Genomic DNA, 17,251 nt, shown 5'->3' on the forward strand with positions numbered 1-17,251 from the left:
AACAGGGCTCAGTGCTGTCCTCACTCTGGCAACCCCAAGTCTCCCCGATCTCAGCCCAGCTCAGGAAGGGCCCTCAATCCTTCACGCAGAGCCAGGGAGGAGTTTCCATCTACTAGGCCCCAGATAAGCTATCGATCAATGAACACTGTCAGAGTGGGGGGAAGTGTAACCCCCCAAATAAAACAAAAACAGATGCATCCATGCTCTTCCAAGAGAGACTCCCCCTTTTTTTTTTTGCTTTTTGGGTCACACCCAGTGATGCACAGGGGTTACTCCTGGCTCTTGCACTCAGGAATTACTCCTGGCGGTACTCGGGGGACCATATAGGATGCTGGTAATCGAACCCGGGTCAGCCACGTGCAGGGCTAACGCCCTATGCCCTGTGCTACCACTCCAGACCCCTAGAGAGAGACTCCTTGAGGAGGTGACCTCTGAGAAAGGACAGGCATGGAGGCCTGATTCATGCACGGAGCACTGTAGAAACTGCAGGCACTGGGAGCACATGCAAAGACTCTGTGGTGATTTCTCAAAGGAGCACTGACTGGCTTCCCTCGGAACCCCACTCAGAGTCTGGATCTGCTGTGGCTGAGCCCACTGATTGGCCCTGCCCTCTGCCCACCCGTTCCCAGCAACACTCTGTCAGGAGCAAGGATGGGATGCGCCACACCTCTGCTGGCCAACAGGGTGGACACTGGCTATCTGGGGCTCCTAGACACATGGTTATTATCTCCTATGCTGGACAGCACAGCCTTGAAGTTCAGACCAGAGCTACCCCAAAGAAACAGGCTGCAGAGCTGGAGATGGCCCAAAGGGTTAGAGCATGTGCTTCTTATGCAGGGATCCAGGTTTATCCTTGACACCATATGGTCCCCTGTGCATCTCTGAGGGGGGAAAAAACCCTATGCAAATCACAAAGTCACACGGGTCATTTATACTTTTTCAGAGGCTGGAGTGATAGTACAGCAGTAAGGCACCTGCTATACACGAGACCAACCTGGGTTCCATCACCGGCACCCCAAATAGTTCCCCAAGCTCTGCCAGAAGTGATTACTGAGTGTAGAGCCAGGCGTAAGCCCTGAGTATCACCAGGTGTGGTCCCAAACCAAAAGTAAATAAATAAACAAATCCAATAGCCATATCCAAGAGAGCACATGAAATTGATTTGAATATTTATCTTAACATAATCTGTTTCACATCCTGTCATTTTAATATAATCTAGTAAAATTAATTGAGTGGGCCCAGTAATGTCTCCATTGGAGACTTTGTTGTTACTGTGTTTGGCATATCGAATACGTCACAGAGAGCTTGCCAGGCTCTGTCGTGCGGGCGAGATACTCTCGGGCAGAGCCTGGCAAGCTCCCCGTGACGTATTCAATATGCCAGACACAGTAACAACAAAGTCTCCAATGGAGACGTTACTGGGCCCGCTCGAGCAAATCGATGATCAACGGGAGGGCCTTTACTTTTACTTTACTTAGTAAAATTATTATTATTATTAAAAGATAGACTTTATTTATTTATTTTTTGCTTTCTGGGTCACACCCGGTGATGCTCAGGGGTTACTCCTGGCTTTGCACTCAGGAATCACTCCTGGCGGTGCTCGGGGGACCATATGGGATGCTGTGAATCGAACCTGGGTCTGCCGCGTGCAAGGCAAACGCCCTACCCACTGTGCTATTGCTCCAGTCCCACAACATAATCTAGTAAAATTATTAGTAAAAAATTTAACACTCTTTCATGGTAGGTCTTTGAAAGATAGAATGCTTTTTTTTCTGATTTTTGGGTCATACCTGGTGATGCACAAGGGTTACTCCTGGCTCTGCACTCAGGAGTTACTCCTGGCGGTGCTTGGGGGACCATACGGGATGCTGGGAATTGAACCCGAATTAGCCGCGTGTAAGGCAAACGCACTACCTACTGTGCTGTCGCTCCAGCCCCTAGAATGCATTTTACATGTGTAGCACTGTAGCATTGTAGCACTGCCCTCCCACTGTTCATTAATTTGCTCGAGTGGGCCCAGTAACGTCTCCATTGTGAGACTTGTTGTTACTGTGTTTGGCATAGCGAATACGTCACAGGCAGCTTGCCAGGCTTTGCCGTGCAGGTGAGATATATGTAGTGCTTCTCTATTTTTTTTGTTTTGGGGCCCACATTCAGCAGTGCTGAGGGGCTACTCCTGGCTCTATGCTCAGGGGTCACTCCTGGCAGTGCTAAGGGGACCCTCTGTGGTGCTGGGGATCAAACTGGGTTGGCTGCATGCAAAGCACGTGCTGTCTCTCTGTATTGTTTCTCTGCCTATGCCTGTGCTACCTTTCTGCCTGTACGATCTCTCCAGCCCACACACCTCAGTTTAGATTGGTTGCGTCTCCAGGGCTCCCCAGTTCAAGGTGGCTGGCAGCCAGTCTTAGCCTGCACAGGCCCAGCCATGCACAGGTGTGCCTGTCAGGAACTTGCAGGAACTGAAGAGTTCCCGCTCCAGCATCTCCAAGACAGCTGTCATATCTGATGCCAGGGTTTGCCTTTGATCTCTGCACTGACAGCCTTTGGGAAGATATCAGTGTTTGTGGGGAGAGAAAGATAAGGGACTCGCTTGATGCTGTCTCTCCTCCTGCCAGGAGCCTGCCGTCATAGCTCCCCCCAGTCCTCCCCCCATCTCCCAGGCTCCACCCAATCCTTTTTCACGTGCTGGAGGTCAGTGGGACCTCACAGCCACTCGCACTGCGGGGAATAAGAGGCCCCAATAAGTCTTTCTGATCTAGAACCCTCTGCGCAGAGGGAAACCCACCTCCCCGCAGGTCAGCAGATGCAGCAAGGTAAGCGAAGTTATCCAGACTGATGACGTCGATGATGGGGCTCACCACCCGGGTGTGGTCCTGGGAGAAGTAACAAGAGACCAAGAGACATGAGGTGAGGTCAGGGGTGGGAGGTGCAGGGAGCAGGTCCACTACCTGTTCTGGGAAGGTTTCTCCCAGGCAGGAAAACACTCAGCATCTCCTGCCGGGCATGCCAGATTCCCAGGGGCTGTCCTCGTCACGACATCCAGGTTCCCTGGTGTTCCCTGGGCACAGAGCTCTCCGAGGCTTTCACCTCCCAGGCTGGGCCCTGCCAAGAGCTCTCCTCCCCAGGAAAGGCCTCTGTTGCTACAGGCTGAGGGATTTCTTCCTCCCTGTGGGTAGGGAGGTTTGGGGTTGGGTCACTGCAGGCAGTGACCTCAGAGATCAAACCAGGGTCATGTGTACATGCTTTACTCCTGTACCATCTCTCTGGCTCCTCACTTAAAAAAAAAAGTTTTATTTAGGAAAGGTGGGAGGAGAAAGAAAGAGAAGGAGAAAGGAGGAGAGGACAAAACTGATAGAGAAGGGGAAAGGGAAAGAGAGGAAGAAAGAGAGCAGGAGAGAGGGAGAGAGACGGAGCGGGAGAGAAATAGGGAGAGAAGTAAGAAGGGATGAGAGAGAGAGGGCGAGTGTCTTTCATAAAGGAAAAGAAATTCCACCCAGAGCTAGGCTGCGGGCAGCTCTAAACTGGAGTGTTCTGTTCTCTTCCTGTTCCCAGCTGCTCTCCCAGTGACAATCCAGACCACTCCTGGGAGGAGTGTTCTGATCACTGTGTCTGCAGTGGGCTTCTGCTGCTGGTTGGAACTGACGATGAGTCACCTCTGTGTGGGATTTGAGTCCCCAGAGGGCAGGGACTGTGCAGTTCCCACATCATATGGGAGTCACTTCTTTTGTGCCACATTTACTTTAAGGTCAAACGCTCTTGTCCCTTTATCACCTCCCAGACCCAAATCTACCCACAAACATTGGTCAGGCCAATGTTGCTCTAATGTTTGTTGGTTTGTTTGTTTGGTGGTAATCGTGGATTGTATCATATACCAAAACTTAGTTATCCTCTATCATTCTCAGTCCCTGTCTCTCTCCCTCTGTGGAGACATGAAACAGAACCTCTTTGCTTCCTCACTGCAGGACAACAAAACCTGGCAGATTCGGGAAACCGTCATGGTTTCTCATGTGCTGTGTGTGTGTGTGTGTGTGTGTGTGTGTGTCTGTCTGTCTGTCTGTCTGTGTAGGGGTGGGGAGGGCTCAACTTATCCTTTCTCATGACTTTTTTAAAAGCCAAGCAGAGCTCAGGGGACCTAGGGGTTGCTTGTGCAATCCTTGAGCTGGCTGTGTAGGTGGGACGGTTTGCTCAAGCCCAGGTCTGCAGTGCTGCTGGGGGCTCAGGCAGCTGCACCCAAGGGTGCCTGATGGGGGACTATCAGTAGTGGCGATGGAAACAAAACTCAGGGTCCCTACACGCCAGGAATGCATTCCAGCTCTTTGAACTACCTTCTTGGCCTCTAGAGGACTTAATTTACTTTTTTAACTGTTTATTTATTTTAGTTTGGGGGCTACACCTGGCAGTGTGCAGGGTTCACTCCTGGCTCTGCACTCAGAGATCACTTCTGGCAGGCTCCAGGGACCGTATGGGGCTGCTGTGTACAAGGCAAACATCCTATCCACCATACTACTGTTCTGGCCCCTAGATGCTTTTTATTTTTAAAGTCCTGAGATATAATTCATACTAAAACAAATTAATTAGATAAGATTAACATACCATAAATACATCATTTAGGGGCTGGAATGATAGTACAGCATCCCATACAGTTCCCTGAGCACTGTCAGGAGTAATTCCTGAGCATCACTGGATGTAACACCCTGCCTCCCCCAAGCATCATTCAAAGTGTCCAATTCAGTGGTCTGTGGTATAGTTATAAGATTATACAAGCATCACCACGAGCTACTTCTAGAAGATTTTTGTGACCCCTAATAAGAAGCCCCCAAACCGTTAGTCATCTCCACTTTGCCTGGCGCTGGCAACCATTAACCTGTTTCTTACTCCCATGGGCTTGTTCATTCTGGATGTCTCACATAAACAGAAGAGAACATTTGGAGACCACTGTGGTTTGGATTTGCATTTTCCCTCCATACCTTAATAACGCCAGGCATCTTTGGCATGTGCATTCTGGTGTTTACACAGCTTCCTTGAAGAAATGCCCATCCACATCCTTTGCCCATTCTAAGAAGGGTTTTTTTTAAAAATTTTTTTAAAGATGGCTGAGTTGTGATTGTCTCTTTTCTTCTTCCATCTCTCCAAATCCTTGCTATGCCAGAGATGGTCCTTGCTCTCTTACCTCCTTGAGAACACCATCACCTCCTTCCTCCCTCATTCTCCAAATTCCCACCATGAGGAAGCCAAAAGTCACCAACCCCCCAGAAGGAAATCATGGTGCTCTACACCTCACCATGGGAGTGTCAACGCTCACCCAGGCTTTCTTCCCATTCAATCACCCCAACCGCCCCAGGACGTCGACAGCACTTTCCTGTTGGTGGCTGAGAAAGTGGTGAGGAACATCAGACCTCTGAGACGTGCAGCTCCACCCTCCTGGCTTCAGCAGGGGCTCTGTGTGTCCTCACCCCAACTGTGTGGGGGCAGGCACCGCTTGCCCAAGGGAGTCCCCCGCCCCAGAAGACAGCCTCACCTCTTTGACCCGCTGCAGCATGGGCGGTAGCCACTCCGTGTTCACTTCGCAGTGACTGTCGAGGAAGGTGAGCACAGCAGCCGTGGCCACGTCGGCCCCTCGGACCCGGGATCGGATGAGCCCTGCAGGGGGAACACGTGAGCCGCTGTTTTTTTTTTTTTCCTGGCATTGCCAGGAGCCCCAGGGTTTCTGTCTTCTCAGGAGCTAGGACAGCAGTGAGTGGCTGGTTCTGAGTAGGCGGTGCTGACATGGAGCTCAGGGAGTAGCTTGATGGAGTGTGTGTGTGTGTGTGTGTGTGTGTGTGTGTGTGAGTGTTTGTGTGAGTGTGTGTTTGTGTGTATGAATGTGTCTGAGTGTGTGTGTGAGTGTGAGTATGTGTGTGTGTTTGTGTGTATGAATGTGGGTGAGTGTGTGTATGTGAATGTGTGTGAGTGTGTGTGTGTGTGTGTGTGTGTGTGTGGTGGGGCCACTGTGAGACAGGTAAAGGGGAAGTGGGATGGAGTTCCAGGCTCAGGTACTCTGTGTTACTCACAGAATTCATGTTTGGGCTTGGGGGCCATATTGAATGGTGGCCCTGGCTCACTTACTCCTGGCTCCATGCTTAGGGATCACTCCTGGCCGGCTCAGGGGACTCTATGTGGTGCTGGGGAACTGAGCTTAGGTTGGTGGTTGCCCAAGGCAAGTACCTTAACCACTGTACTTTCTCTCCAGCCCCAATGCTGTATTTCTTTCCATTCTCCCTTTCTTCCTCCTCTCTGTTGACCTTCACTAACCCATGGCCAATCTGTGGGCAACCTTCACGTATAAATGGGTGCTGGGCTTGGAGGCTCAAACCGATGAATGGCCCCAGTGGTTTACAGCAATGGTAGCAAATGTCATGTGGTGTGGGGAGACAGAAGCCCAGACTCCCACCCCACCCTCCTCAGGGTGTCTTCTGCCGCATCTTCATGTGCAACGTGGAGAGAATCTTCTAGACCGAGTCAGCTTGCGTTTGTATGCCAGGCCTTCTCTCACCTTGAACATGTTATTTACTGAGTCTCAGTTTTTTTTCTTTAGAAGATTCACAGAGATGACAACCCAGGCCTGTGGGGAGAATAAACGCCTAGCGCCTAGGAGGTCACACATGCTAGATTTCGCCCTGATCACCCCCATTCCTCAGGGATCTCCCTGGGGCTCGTTGATCACCCAAAGAATGGCAGCATGTTGGCCTACTCCTGGGTCAGTGCTGGGGGATTTGCCTGGCCAGGAGGGAGAAGGCCTGGCTGGTCCAGCCTCTGACAGAGTAGGAAGCTGTGGGTATACACACTAGGATGTCGGAACACAGGGATGAAGGGATGGCACAGTGGGTAGGGCCCTTGCCTTGTGCCTGGCCAATCCTGGTTCAATCCTGGTGCTACATACGGCCCTCAGAGCACTGCCACGAGTGGTCCTTGAGCACAGAGCCAGGAGTAAGCCCAGCACACAGCAGGTGTGGCCCAAGAAAGCAAAAAAGAAAAAAATGCCCAAATAACTCAGAAACACACCTGCTTCCGGAAAGGGCTCTCCAACCAGCATTTTGCCGTGACTGTCCACCCAGCTAAGCAAAAGTCCTTCTACCCTATCCTAGCACTCCATGCAACACTATAAAGAACTTAGACATAAGTGTACATCTATGCTGTACACAAAAGCCCTGGTATATCACTCTAGGAAAACTGTGGAACTTCCTTAAACCCTCGTTCTCTTAACCCACAAATGGGGGCCTACATTGCTATGAGTCAGAATGCGGGTGTGCGGTCAAGTGAAAGCCCCTTCAGGCTGGACTCTCTGGAAGGAAAGCTGGTATTGTATGTGAGCCCAGCCTGGCCTGTGCCTCTGCATGCATGGCACCCCCCAGCCCGGAGTTCCCTGCTTTGTTCCTTTTCCCTGGCTTCACCCCAACCTCACCCTCGCAAGGCTACCCCTGCTCTCCACACCAAATCCCACAAAACCATGGCCAGTTGCCTGCTGCAGAGAGTCTGGACTCTCGGCAACACACCTAGCTCTTCAGGGCACAGCCTACCACTGCACCACTTCAGTGGTTTCCACACTGCCAGGCACGACCCTAGGCTGCCCAAAGAAACTTCTTTATTGGAAGCGAGATGCCATGCACTTGATGCTGCCTTTGGGTTTTCTTGCAGCCTTCCAAGACTATCTCACCAAACCCTGACACCAAGAAGCATGGCAGGAAGGGGCTCGGGGACTTCTGGGATTCCTGGGTCTTGGAAAGACGAGGTGGCCAGTTGAGCCACTTGCCCACAGTCCTGCTGAAATTTGACTAAGCAGAGCCTCCTGAGGGTCTTTCCTCAGGCCTGGCACTGGCTGCAGGAAAGTGACAGGACCACACCGGTCAGGTGTGACATGGCATCAAGAGGGCGAAGGCAGCTGCAGGGGACAGATGGGTGCAGGGACTCACCTTCCCGCCGGTCATTGCGCAGACACTTGACCTTGGAGATCCTGGTGAGGAGCAGACAGTCTTCAGCTGAGGGCAGGGAGAGGCAAACACTGCATTATTCAGAGAGGGGCACTAGAGCCCAATACCATTGCCAGGAGTGGTTCCATAGCAGACCCCAGAGGCGGCCGGGGTTGGGGAGGCCAGAGCTGCTCGCTCATCTCTCCCAGCCATAGTGGTCCTGACCCTATTCCCTGCTCTGAAGTCAGACGGAGACATGCCTGCACCTCAACCATCACCCCTAGGGGTGCCAGAGAACACCAGAGCGGTTACTGGCCCTGGTGGAGTTAGATTGAAAGTCATGACCTAATTTTTTTTTTTTTGGCTATACCCGGCAAAATGTTTTGATGATTAACATTTATCATAATTATTAATAAGACAGGGTTGAAATCTATCATCTTGCCATTATGTATTTATTACATATTGTTATTTTGTTTGTTTGTTGGCCACACCTGGCAGAGCTTAGGGCTTACTTCTGGTTCTGCACTCAGGAATTACTCCTGGTGGGCTTGGGGACTATATGGGATGCTAGGGATTGAACCCAGGTCAGCTGTGTGCAAGGCAAATGCCCTACCTGATATACTGTCTCTCTGCCCCCCCATGCCCATGATCTTCTAAAGCACCTAAGTAACCAAGAGAGCTACTGAAGTTTCCATTTATTAAAAGATGTCACTTCACATGTCACCAGTGTCCCCTCCAGGTAATGCCACTGTTTTGTAGGAGGGTGGTCTCTCCCAAGCATGCTCAGGAGGCCCTGAGGGCCCTTCTCAGTCAACCAGACCTGCAGTTAAAAGCAAGGGCAGGAGGATGCAGTGCTGGGTACTACCTGGGTCACCCTAGCAAGGCTCAATCATACCCAGTGGTGCTCAGAGACCTCTAGGGCTGCACTTAGTGATGCTCAGGAGGACCATATATGGTGCTGAGGATCAAACCAAGGTTGGCCGCCTGCATGACAAGTGCCCTAATCCCTGTACCATCTTTGTCCCAGTAATGCTATTCTGTCTTCTCCTTGAGCGCTAGAACACAGAGCCAGAGAAGGCATCTAGAAAAGATGGGTTCTCAGGGGGCAGAGCGGTGACAATGAGAGGGCTGATGCCTCTTCATTCCAAGGAAATGGGAATTTGGGGCTTGTGGGGGAGGGGAAAAAAGGTGGATACTTACGATCTGAACTGAAGTCATCCACTAAAATAATCTCTTGGATCAGGCTGGCTGGAGTTCGGTTCAGGACACTGGAGAAGCCGGAGAGACATAAAAGGAGTCTAAACTGAGGGGTCCACCTCCCCCAACCTCTCCCTGCCATAGGGCCCCCTACTCTCCTGCATTGGCCCCCAATTTTCAGCTATAGTTAAAACTTTTGGGTCACAGCCAGCAGCTAGAAAATGCTTCTGGCTCTAACCAGGGGCTGAGAACAGGGGTTTCCTTGGGCACTTCCAAAGGCTCCCTAACTCTGTTCCATGGATCTTCAGGCATTTGGGGTCACCCTGATTGGGGGGGTGCTGCTTCAGTTGAAGCCTAGGTATAGGAATTGAAGTGGCTCCAACGGTCTGGGGCATAAAAACCACTGCCCAGGGCACCCCTCCAGTTGCATGGAACCACCCAGACAGCTGGTGAGACCTACGGCTTCACCCTAAGGGGTTATAAGGGGTCCCGGGAAGGCCCTCCTCTCTCCAACTCCTTTTCCTCAAGGCTTTCTGGTCCCCAGAACTCCTTCCCCAAGCCTGTTCCCTGGAAACTCCCTGAAGAGATGGTTGAGTGGGGTTCGCTTAGGCACAGGGCCAATCTGGCCAGGATGACAGCACACCTCTGGGTGGCGGACAGGTGCCCCGGGGTGGGTCTTCATCACCTGAGGCCTCAGGCGTGCCTCTGCCCTGCCCCCTGCCCCCTCCTTCCACCCTGCAGTGTGGGTGCAGCTGGAGAACACTGTGACTTCTGGGGTCTCCACGGCCCAGGCCCAGCAGCCCCACCCAGCCTGTCTCTGAAAACCGAGGACCCCGCCCCTTTTGGGTCTTCGTGGCCTGGCCACATCCCCCACTGCTCCGTGTGCGCCGAGGCGCCGGCTGACCTCTTCACTGTGCGCAGGAGCGTGGAGCGCGCCTCGTTGTGGAAGGTGATGATGACGCTGGTGGCCGGCAGGTCCGAGGAGTAGGACACTGAAGGGCAACTGAGAAGTCAGGGCGAGACATCAGGGAGCAGCTGGGTTGGGGCGGCAGTGGGGGTGGGGAGGCGCTCCCCACCCAGTCTGCGACTCCCGGGAATAGCTCTGTGAGTTAGAAAAGGTGCCCCCGAAGCCAGAGGCACAGGCCACCCCCTGGATCCCCTCTCCCTGCCCGCTCCACACTCTGCCCACTCTACTTAGAGGGTGGCAGAACCTTCCCAGGGCCCACAGGTTCTCAATTAGAGTCACCGAGTTACTCGGGAAGGGGCCCCCATTAGTGTGCAGGAACACCCCAACGCGCCCTGGGCACCGCGCTGCATGTGAGGGGCAGCACGGGGCACAGCCTCTGTGTCCCTCATACCTCAGAGCACCTTCCCTTCTTCGTGGGGTTAAGGCTCAGATCATGGGGACCAGAATGATAGCCAGGACATTTGCCTTGCACAGGGCCGACCCGAGTTCAATTCCCAGCATCCCATATGGTCCACTGAGCACCGCCAGGAGTGATTCCTGAGTGCAGAGCCAGGAATAACCCCTGAGCATCACCAGGTGTGACCCAAAAAGCAAAAAAAAAAAAAAAAAAAAAAAAAAAAAGCTCACGCTGGTGGCCTGTGACATCCTCCCTTGCCGCCTGGTGTGACGATTCCAGCCACCAGACAGGGCAGTGGGTGCAAGCCGGGCCTTCGGGGGGCGGGGAGACACCACAGGCATGTCCCGCTCCTGAACCCAGCTGCCATCTGCAGACACCACGCTGGTGGCCTGCTGGTCTGCCCCCCGCCCCCCGGCAGCCCCGCCCCCCTTCAGGAAAGGGAATTAAAACGATCCATCCCTGCCAGCCTGCCTCCCTGTCGTTCTGCGATGCATTTTAGTTGTGCTCCTGGGGCTGCGGGCAGACAGCCGCCGCTGGGGCTTGTGGCAATCTGCTTTATTACAATTGCCCGGACTATTCCAGCAATGATCAGTTTTTCATTACTGCAGTCACTCCAGTGACAGCAGCTTGTGGCTGAATGCCAGGCCTGCCACCTGCTCGCAGAGCAGACCCGGTCAGGAGGGCGGGCAGACCTCCAGCCCGAGACCCCGACCAGAGAAAGCTAGAGGGGCTGTAGAAGAATTCTTCCTTGTGGGAAGCGTGGGGAAGAAGAAGTGTGGGAAGAGTCGGGAAATTTACCTTCTTCCTCCCCCACCCCCAAATCTAGGCTTCCCAAATGCCCATGTTGATTTGGGGTATGGGGAAGGGTTGTTCTGAGTACACAGACACCAGTCATTGACATGACCAGGAGACTGAGGGTCCCACCATCCTGTTCCCAGGAAGGAGAGAATCTGAATCACAAAACTCATTCTGCCTCTGAATGGGCCCAGTCTGCCCTCACCCCATCTGTATGGTATGCCCAAGCCCACCACACCTCGTTTCCACCTTCTCCAGCCTGTCTCCGGCTCCCAGGGGCCAACAGCCTCTGAGGGGCATAAGGAATGCCTGTTTGGAGTTTCCAAGGGCCAGGCAGCAGGAATGGGGCAGGTGGGGAGGTTGGTGTCACCCACCCACCTCTGCTTGGATTTGAAGCCCTTTAAAAATGTGTGGAGCCCTAAGAGGAATTCTCTCTTTAAGTTCCTTGGGGAACCTCTGAGATGGCTCCGTGTGGGGCTGGGAGGGAGAGAAGGCTGAGGTGACCAGGGGCAGCTCCCCAATTCACAGATTTTGGTCAGTGGGTGGTCCGGGCCCTGTGCTCTAGGCTGGGGCTGGAAAGGGCTGCCCATGAGAGGCCTTGCAGTGGAGACTTGGGGACATCACTTTACAAGGAGGCCCACAGTGCAGGACAGACTTGATGAGAACTTCCAGGAATAGGTTGCTAGACTGTGTGTGTGTGTGTGTGTGTGTGTGTGTGTGTCTGGTGTTCCTGCAGCAGGATTATTGTTCTGTCTAGCAGTATGAATGGTTTTAGGGGCAGCTGATGGCACAGGCTTTGGGAATGTGAGTGTCATCGGGGGGTCCCCCAGCTCCGTGTCCATCTCACCTTGCAGCAGCAGCTGAGCCCAGGGGACTTCACGTACAAGTCCTCAAGGGTAAGTTAAAGTTCCACAAGCAAGACCTTTCTGCCCCTTATTCCCCCCACCCCCCATACACACACACTTTTTGGGCTCCAGAGTAGCCACCTCAGAGGTAAAGACAATCTTTTAAAAAAAAATTGTGGTGGAAGGTGGAAGGAGCTCCGCTCTCCTGTGCGGACCGAGTGTGGCTTCCCTGCGCCCCAAGAGCCAGGCCGCCCTCCCCCACCCGCGCTTCTGCGCCTCTCACCCAGCTCTTCACGCACTCCCACCTCCTGCCTTGTTTGCACACACGCTGCGCGCACACAGCCGCACACAGACACCCCCACGGCATCTCTCGGTGTGCTTCCTCTGAGAAGAGTCCCTGAGAGCCGGTGATGGCTGGGCTCTGTAGCCATCAGAGGGTGCCGAGACCCACCAGCACGCCTACAGCGTGGAATGACCACCCGGGTCTGTCACACACGGCAGATGTGGAGTTAGCACTTCTGTCTCTCTGGGCCTGGCCAGAGCCAGAGTCTAGCAGGCAGGGTGCTTGCTTTGCATGGGGCCAACCCAGGTTCACTCCCCGGCAACCCATATGGTTCCCCACACTTGACCAGGAGTGATTCCCTGAGTGCAGAGTCAAGAGGAAGCCCTGATCATCACTGGGTGTGCTCCTTCCACCTTCCACCACAATTTTTTTTAAAAAGATTGTCTTTACCTCTGAGGTGGCTACTCTGGAGCCCAAAAAGTGTGTGTGTATGGGGGGTGGGGGGAATAAGGGCAGAAAGGTCTTGCTTGTGGAAATTTAACTTACCCTTGAGGACTTGTACGTGGATGCTGTCCCATCCACCACGCCTCCTCCGTCTACATCCCCTGTACCCTGGTGTGTGGGGGGTCCGTACCTGTAGTGGCGGGTGTCCCGGATGGGCCGGTCGGGGCTCAGCTTGTCGCTCTCCAGCTGGTTGAAGGCATGCTGCCTGTAGGGGTCCTCGCCAGCCTTCAGCAGCTTGGCCGACAGGTACGCCTTCTCGTCAAAGCCTCTAGAGGGCGTGCCGGTCACCTGAGACAAAGGTCGGGGTCAGAGAGGCCCCCTGGGGGGGATTGACACAACCTCCAGAAGGTTCTTTCAACCCCGTGCTATACAGATGAGGTAACTGAGGCTTGGGAAGTTGAATAGTACATGCACAGCAGGGGGGAGGGGTGCAGGAGGGAGAGCATGGGAACTCTGTCTTCTGTTCGCTTCTGCTGTGAACCTAAATCTGCCCTGTTTAGAAAATAAAGTTTATTTCTGCAAATGCACAAGCTCAGGCTCAAGAGCTCTGGAATGCCACGTTCTGGCTATGACCCCCGCTGCCCCAACTCTGGAGCCCGGAGACTTGATGGACGCACACACTGGGCTGGGTTCAGAGAGGGTGATGTCTGGGGCGCACCTGAGCCCCGACATGAGACTAACCTGAGCGGACAGTCACTGAGCAACCTGTACACAGGTGATGGACAGTGTGCTAGGGATAAACTGGCACTTGATGCCAGGCCAGGCCTGTGGGAGGGCCGGGGCACATCAGCAGGTCGTCCCAGAGCTGCTAGATTCCCCCTGGCAGATGACGCCTACAGCCACCAGCACCCGACAGACGTACAGACCAGGATGGGGCTCATTTGGGACCTAGAGTTTGCTGTTGAGAGTGTCCCCAGGTCAGACCTTCCGGGGACACCAGTGCTAAGTGCTGGGGAGTGACAGGTGGCAGACCAAGACCCGGCCTCCCTCTTCTAAGCCACAGCCTACTCCATACTCCCACGGTTCCCCCTGAAAGACACCAGGGAAAGACTCATGGAAGATGAATGGATGGATAGATGAATGCTGACACCTCATTATTCGAAACCAACTGCTGGCCGGATGTCCCGAGGAGTGCCCTAAAACACCACTGGCCACGCGTGTGTGTGTACATCTGCGTGCGCATCTGTGCTTGCACCCTGAGTCTGGCCCTTCTGTACCGCTGAGCCCCAGCTGGGACTGTGGGCGCACAGGGGCAGCGAGAAGGCATGTGGAAACTGTTCATGCACAGCTGTCTGGGGGCCTCTGTCTCAGGCCTGGTCCAGAATGGTCCCGTGGAATGCAGCAGGACCTATGCAGGAGGGGACACGAGTGGGCTGATGCTGGGGAATATGCCCCGGCAGCCCGGTCCCCTGGGCCCTCTGGCCACCCTGGGCACACTGAAGGGTCTGGAGATCTGATCTCTCCTGGCCTTCCTGCTAGGCTGCACCCTGTCATTGGTGCCAGAGCCCGAGCTGTCAGTTGGGAACAGAAAACTCCAGGGACCACTGGGCGCAGGCCCCTGCTCAACGCAGGGGTTCCCAGGGGCAAGAGATGTGATGCTCAGAGTTGGTGCCATGCCAGGGACTCGACAGATGTGACTGAGCTCAGTTGGACTCAAACTCCGTTTCATAAAGACAGAAAGAAGAAAGGAGGAAGGGGGAAGGTTCTGACATGGTCTTTGGCTGGCTAGAAGGATCCAGCTTTAAGATTAAAGAGAGATGCTGTGGGTCCTTCTCACCAGGGGAAAGAACAGCTGCTGATTCTTGCCCCATGTCCACCCTGGGCTCAGGGATAAGGGATAAAGCCCCGGGCTGCTGGTCAAGGAGCTAAAAGTAAGAACAAAAACCTACACAGGGATTTGTTCTTTGGTTTGTTTGGGGACCACACCTGGCGATGCTCAGGGTTTACTCCTGGCTGCACTTTAGGGATCACTCTCGGTGGGCTTGGAGCCATATGGGGTGTTGGGGATGGAAGCCAGGTCAGCTGTGTAGGGCAAAGCACCTTACCTGCTGTCCTATCACTCCAACCCCACCGATGCGTTTCTAACCCTCTCAAAGAGAGACTATGCCTCCTAATTATCCCATAGGTTCACTGGGGGAGAGAACTGTGTTTATTTATTTAGGGATTTCCCACCCCACTGCAGTGTGGGGATTTGAACCTGGGATTTCACACTTGCCACGCAAGTGCCCAGAGCTGAGCCAAATCCCAGTCCCTAGAACAGTTCTAACTGTTCACGTGTGCCTCTCCCCATCTCTCTTTCATTTATTTTTTGCTTGACTTCAGTTCAAGTTCCTCTAATTGGATGTCCTCTAAGAATCAAAGGTGCAGAGGTATTAGACCCCCGAAAATCCAATTTCCAAAAGACAAAAACAATCAAACAAAGACCAGCCCATGAGTCACCCAAAGCAACAGTACAGTGTGGGTGGCCGCCATCCAGTTCAACCCTGGATCTGGCCCAGTGACCAGAACGCAGAGCTGCATCCCCCGCTCTCGTCAGCAGGCAAGGGTGTGGCTAGGCTTTGGGGTAAAGGGTCCCAAGTGGACCATGGCTCAAGCAGTCCCAGGGTAAAGATCAAGAGTCTGGGGCAGTGAGTGATAGCCCCACTCTCCTGCCAGCAGCTCCTGGCACACGGGGAGGCAATTGCCTCCACCTCATCTTTGTCTTTTTGCAAAGTGCCAAATCCTGCATTTCCATGTCCAATAAGGTCAATTGTGTCTGCAATTATTTTCGCTGGAATAATAACCCTGCTCCATAAAGGGGAGGAACGGTTTCTCATCTTGGAGAGTTTTATTTTCAGCCTATTACTTTGATTAAACTTTTGAAACCTGCCTGACTTGTTTTGGTTTTTTTCTTCCCTAGCTAGATCTGCTTACGTGTTCTTGATTGCTAAATTTAAGAAAGAAAAAAAAAAAAAAAAGAAACAGCAAAGGGGGAAGGTTTAAAATAAGAGAAGAAAATATTTTCCATGTCATTTTCATCGAAAGCGGCTCAACTCCAATCCCCAAGCCTTGTAAACATTCTTTTAAAAACACGCACACATACACACACACCCCTAAAATTGAGATTTAAACAACTCACAGATCCTTCTCATAACTGCAGCCCAATTTCCTCTTACTGACAGTAAAACAGGTACCTGCTGGGGTTGCCTATTACGAAATTTAAGTGAAACTCCAAATAAAAAGGCTCTGGAACTATTTTATGGATAACTCCCTCTTCCCCACCAGCCCTCCCCTAGTCTGTTATAAACCTCAAACACTTGGTGAAAAAAAAAACTGTTATTCCAACTACTCACTCCCCATGCCCCTGGGAACAAATCTCACTGGATGCTGAGCCTCATTCATCAGGAGAGCTGGGGGGAAATGCACGCTCCCCATCTCAGAGCACGGGACCTTGGGTTGCATCTTTCCCAAATGAAAAGGTTTTCATTTTCCCAAATGAAAACTTGGTAAAATTAAAACCCCAAGAGCCTCTAGGTTTCAGAGAAGCAGCACCTCTAGTTTATCAGTGCTCCCATCCAATGGGGCAAGATAAGGGGGACATTCAGGACTAGGGACCTCAGCTTGGGTCCGGGATAAGCTCCCCTTGGGTATGGAGAATCCTTGAGGGGCTTGCCCCAACAATTTCTATCTTCTGTGTCATGTAGCCTCAGATAAGTATTAAGGGGTTACCATGCCAGCCATGACAGGCTGTTTTTATTTTTTTGGGGGGGTGGGCCAGACCCAGTGGTGCTGAGGGCTGACTCCTGACTCTGCACTCAGGGATCACTCCTGGCAGGTTCAGGGGAGAATAAGGGGTACTGGGGTTGAAACTTGGGTTGGCTGTGTACAAGGAAAGGAACCTAGACACTATCCATTATCACTCCGGGTCAGCCAGGGGGGCTGAGACTGCTGCTCTTTGGCCTTGCAAAGTCACTTCTCCTTTCTGAGCATGTTTTTTTTTTAAATCTCAAAAACAGGGATTATTGTGAGGATTACAGGAGGTGATATCGATCAAGGGCTTAGCATAGTATCTAGTACATAGATTGTGAGGATTAATCGCTATTAATTTCCCGGCATCTTTGCCAGTGGTTCTCAAACCTGGCTGTGCATTGAGACCATCTGGGAAGATTGTTAAAAAAATCCTGACTTGGGCTGGAGCAATAGCACAGCAGGTAGGATGTTTGCCTTGCATGCGGCCGACCCGGGTTTGATTCCCAGCTTACTATATGGTCCCCCAAGCACCGCCAGGAGAGATTCCTGAGTGCAGAGCCAGGAGTAACCCCTGAGCATCGGCTGGGT

The 17,251-nt window shown here is 52.8% G+C and overlaps 1 protein-coding gene across 2 annotated transcripts in view; it reads right to left on the bottom strand.

Moving 5' to 3' along the window:
• Positions 1-17,251, bottom strand: part of GALNT16 (polypeptide N-acetylgalactosaminyltransferase 16) — an 87,801-nt gene that overhangs the window by 18,224 nt on the left and 52,326 nt on the right. For both annotated transcript variants that reach the window (XM_056133434.1, XM_056133433.1), the window contains 6 exons: positions 13,065-13,222; positions 10,048-10,146; positions 9,147-9,214; positions 7,950-8,015; positions 5,519-5,640; positions 2,786-2,873 (listed from right to left, as the gene is read on the bottom strand). In XM_056133434.1, the coding sequence (XP_055989409.1) occupies positions 2,786-2,873; positions 5,519-5,640; positions 7,950-8,015; positions 9,147-9,214; positions 10,048-10,146; positions 13,065-13,222 (601 nt within the window). The remainder of the gene's footprint in view (positions 1-2,785; positions 2,874-5,518; positions 5,641-7,949; positions 8,016-9,146; positions 9,215-10,047; positions 10,147-13,064; positions 13,223-17,251) is intronic.

Source organism: Sorex fumeus, unplaced genomic scaffold (assembly GCF_029834395.1).
Source record: "Sorex fumeus unplaced genomic scaffold, SorFum_2.1 ptg000098l, whole genome shotgun sequence".
NCBI classification, from domain to species: Eukaryota; Metazoa; Chordata; class Mammalia; order Eulipotyphla; family Soricidae; genus Sorex; species Sorex fumeus.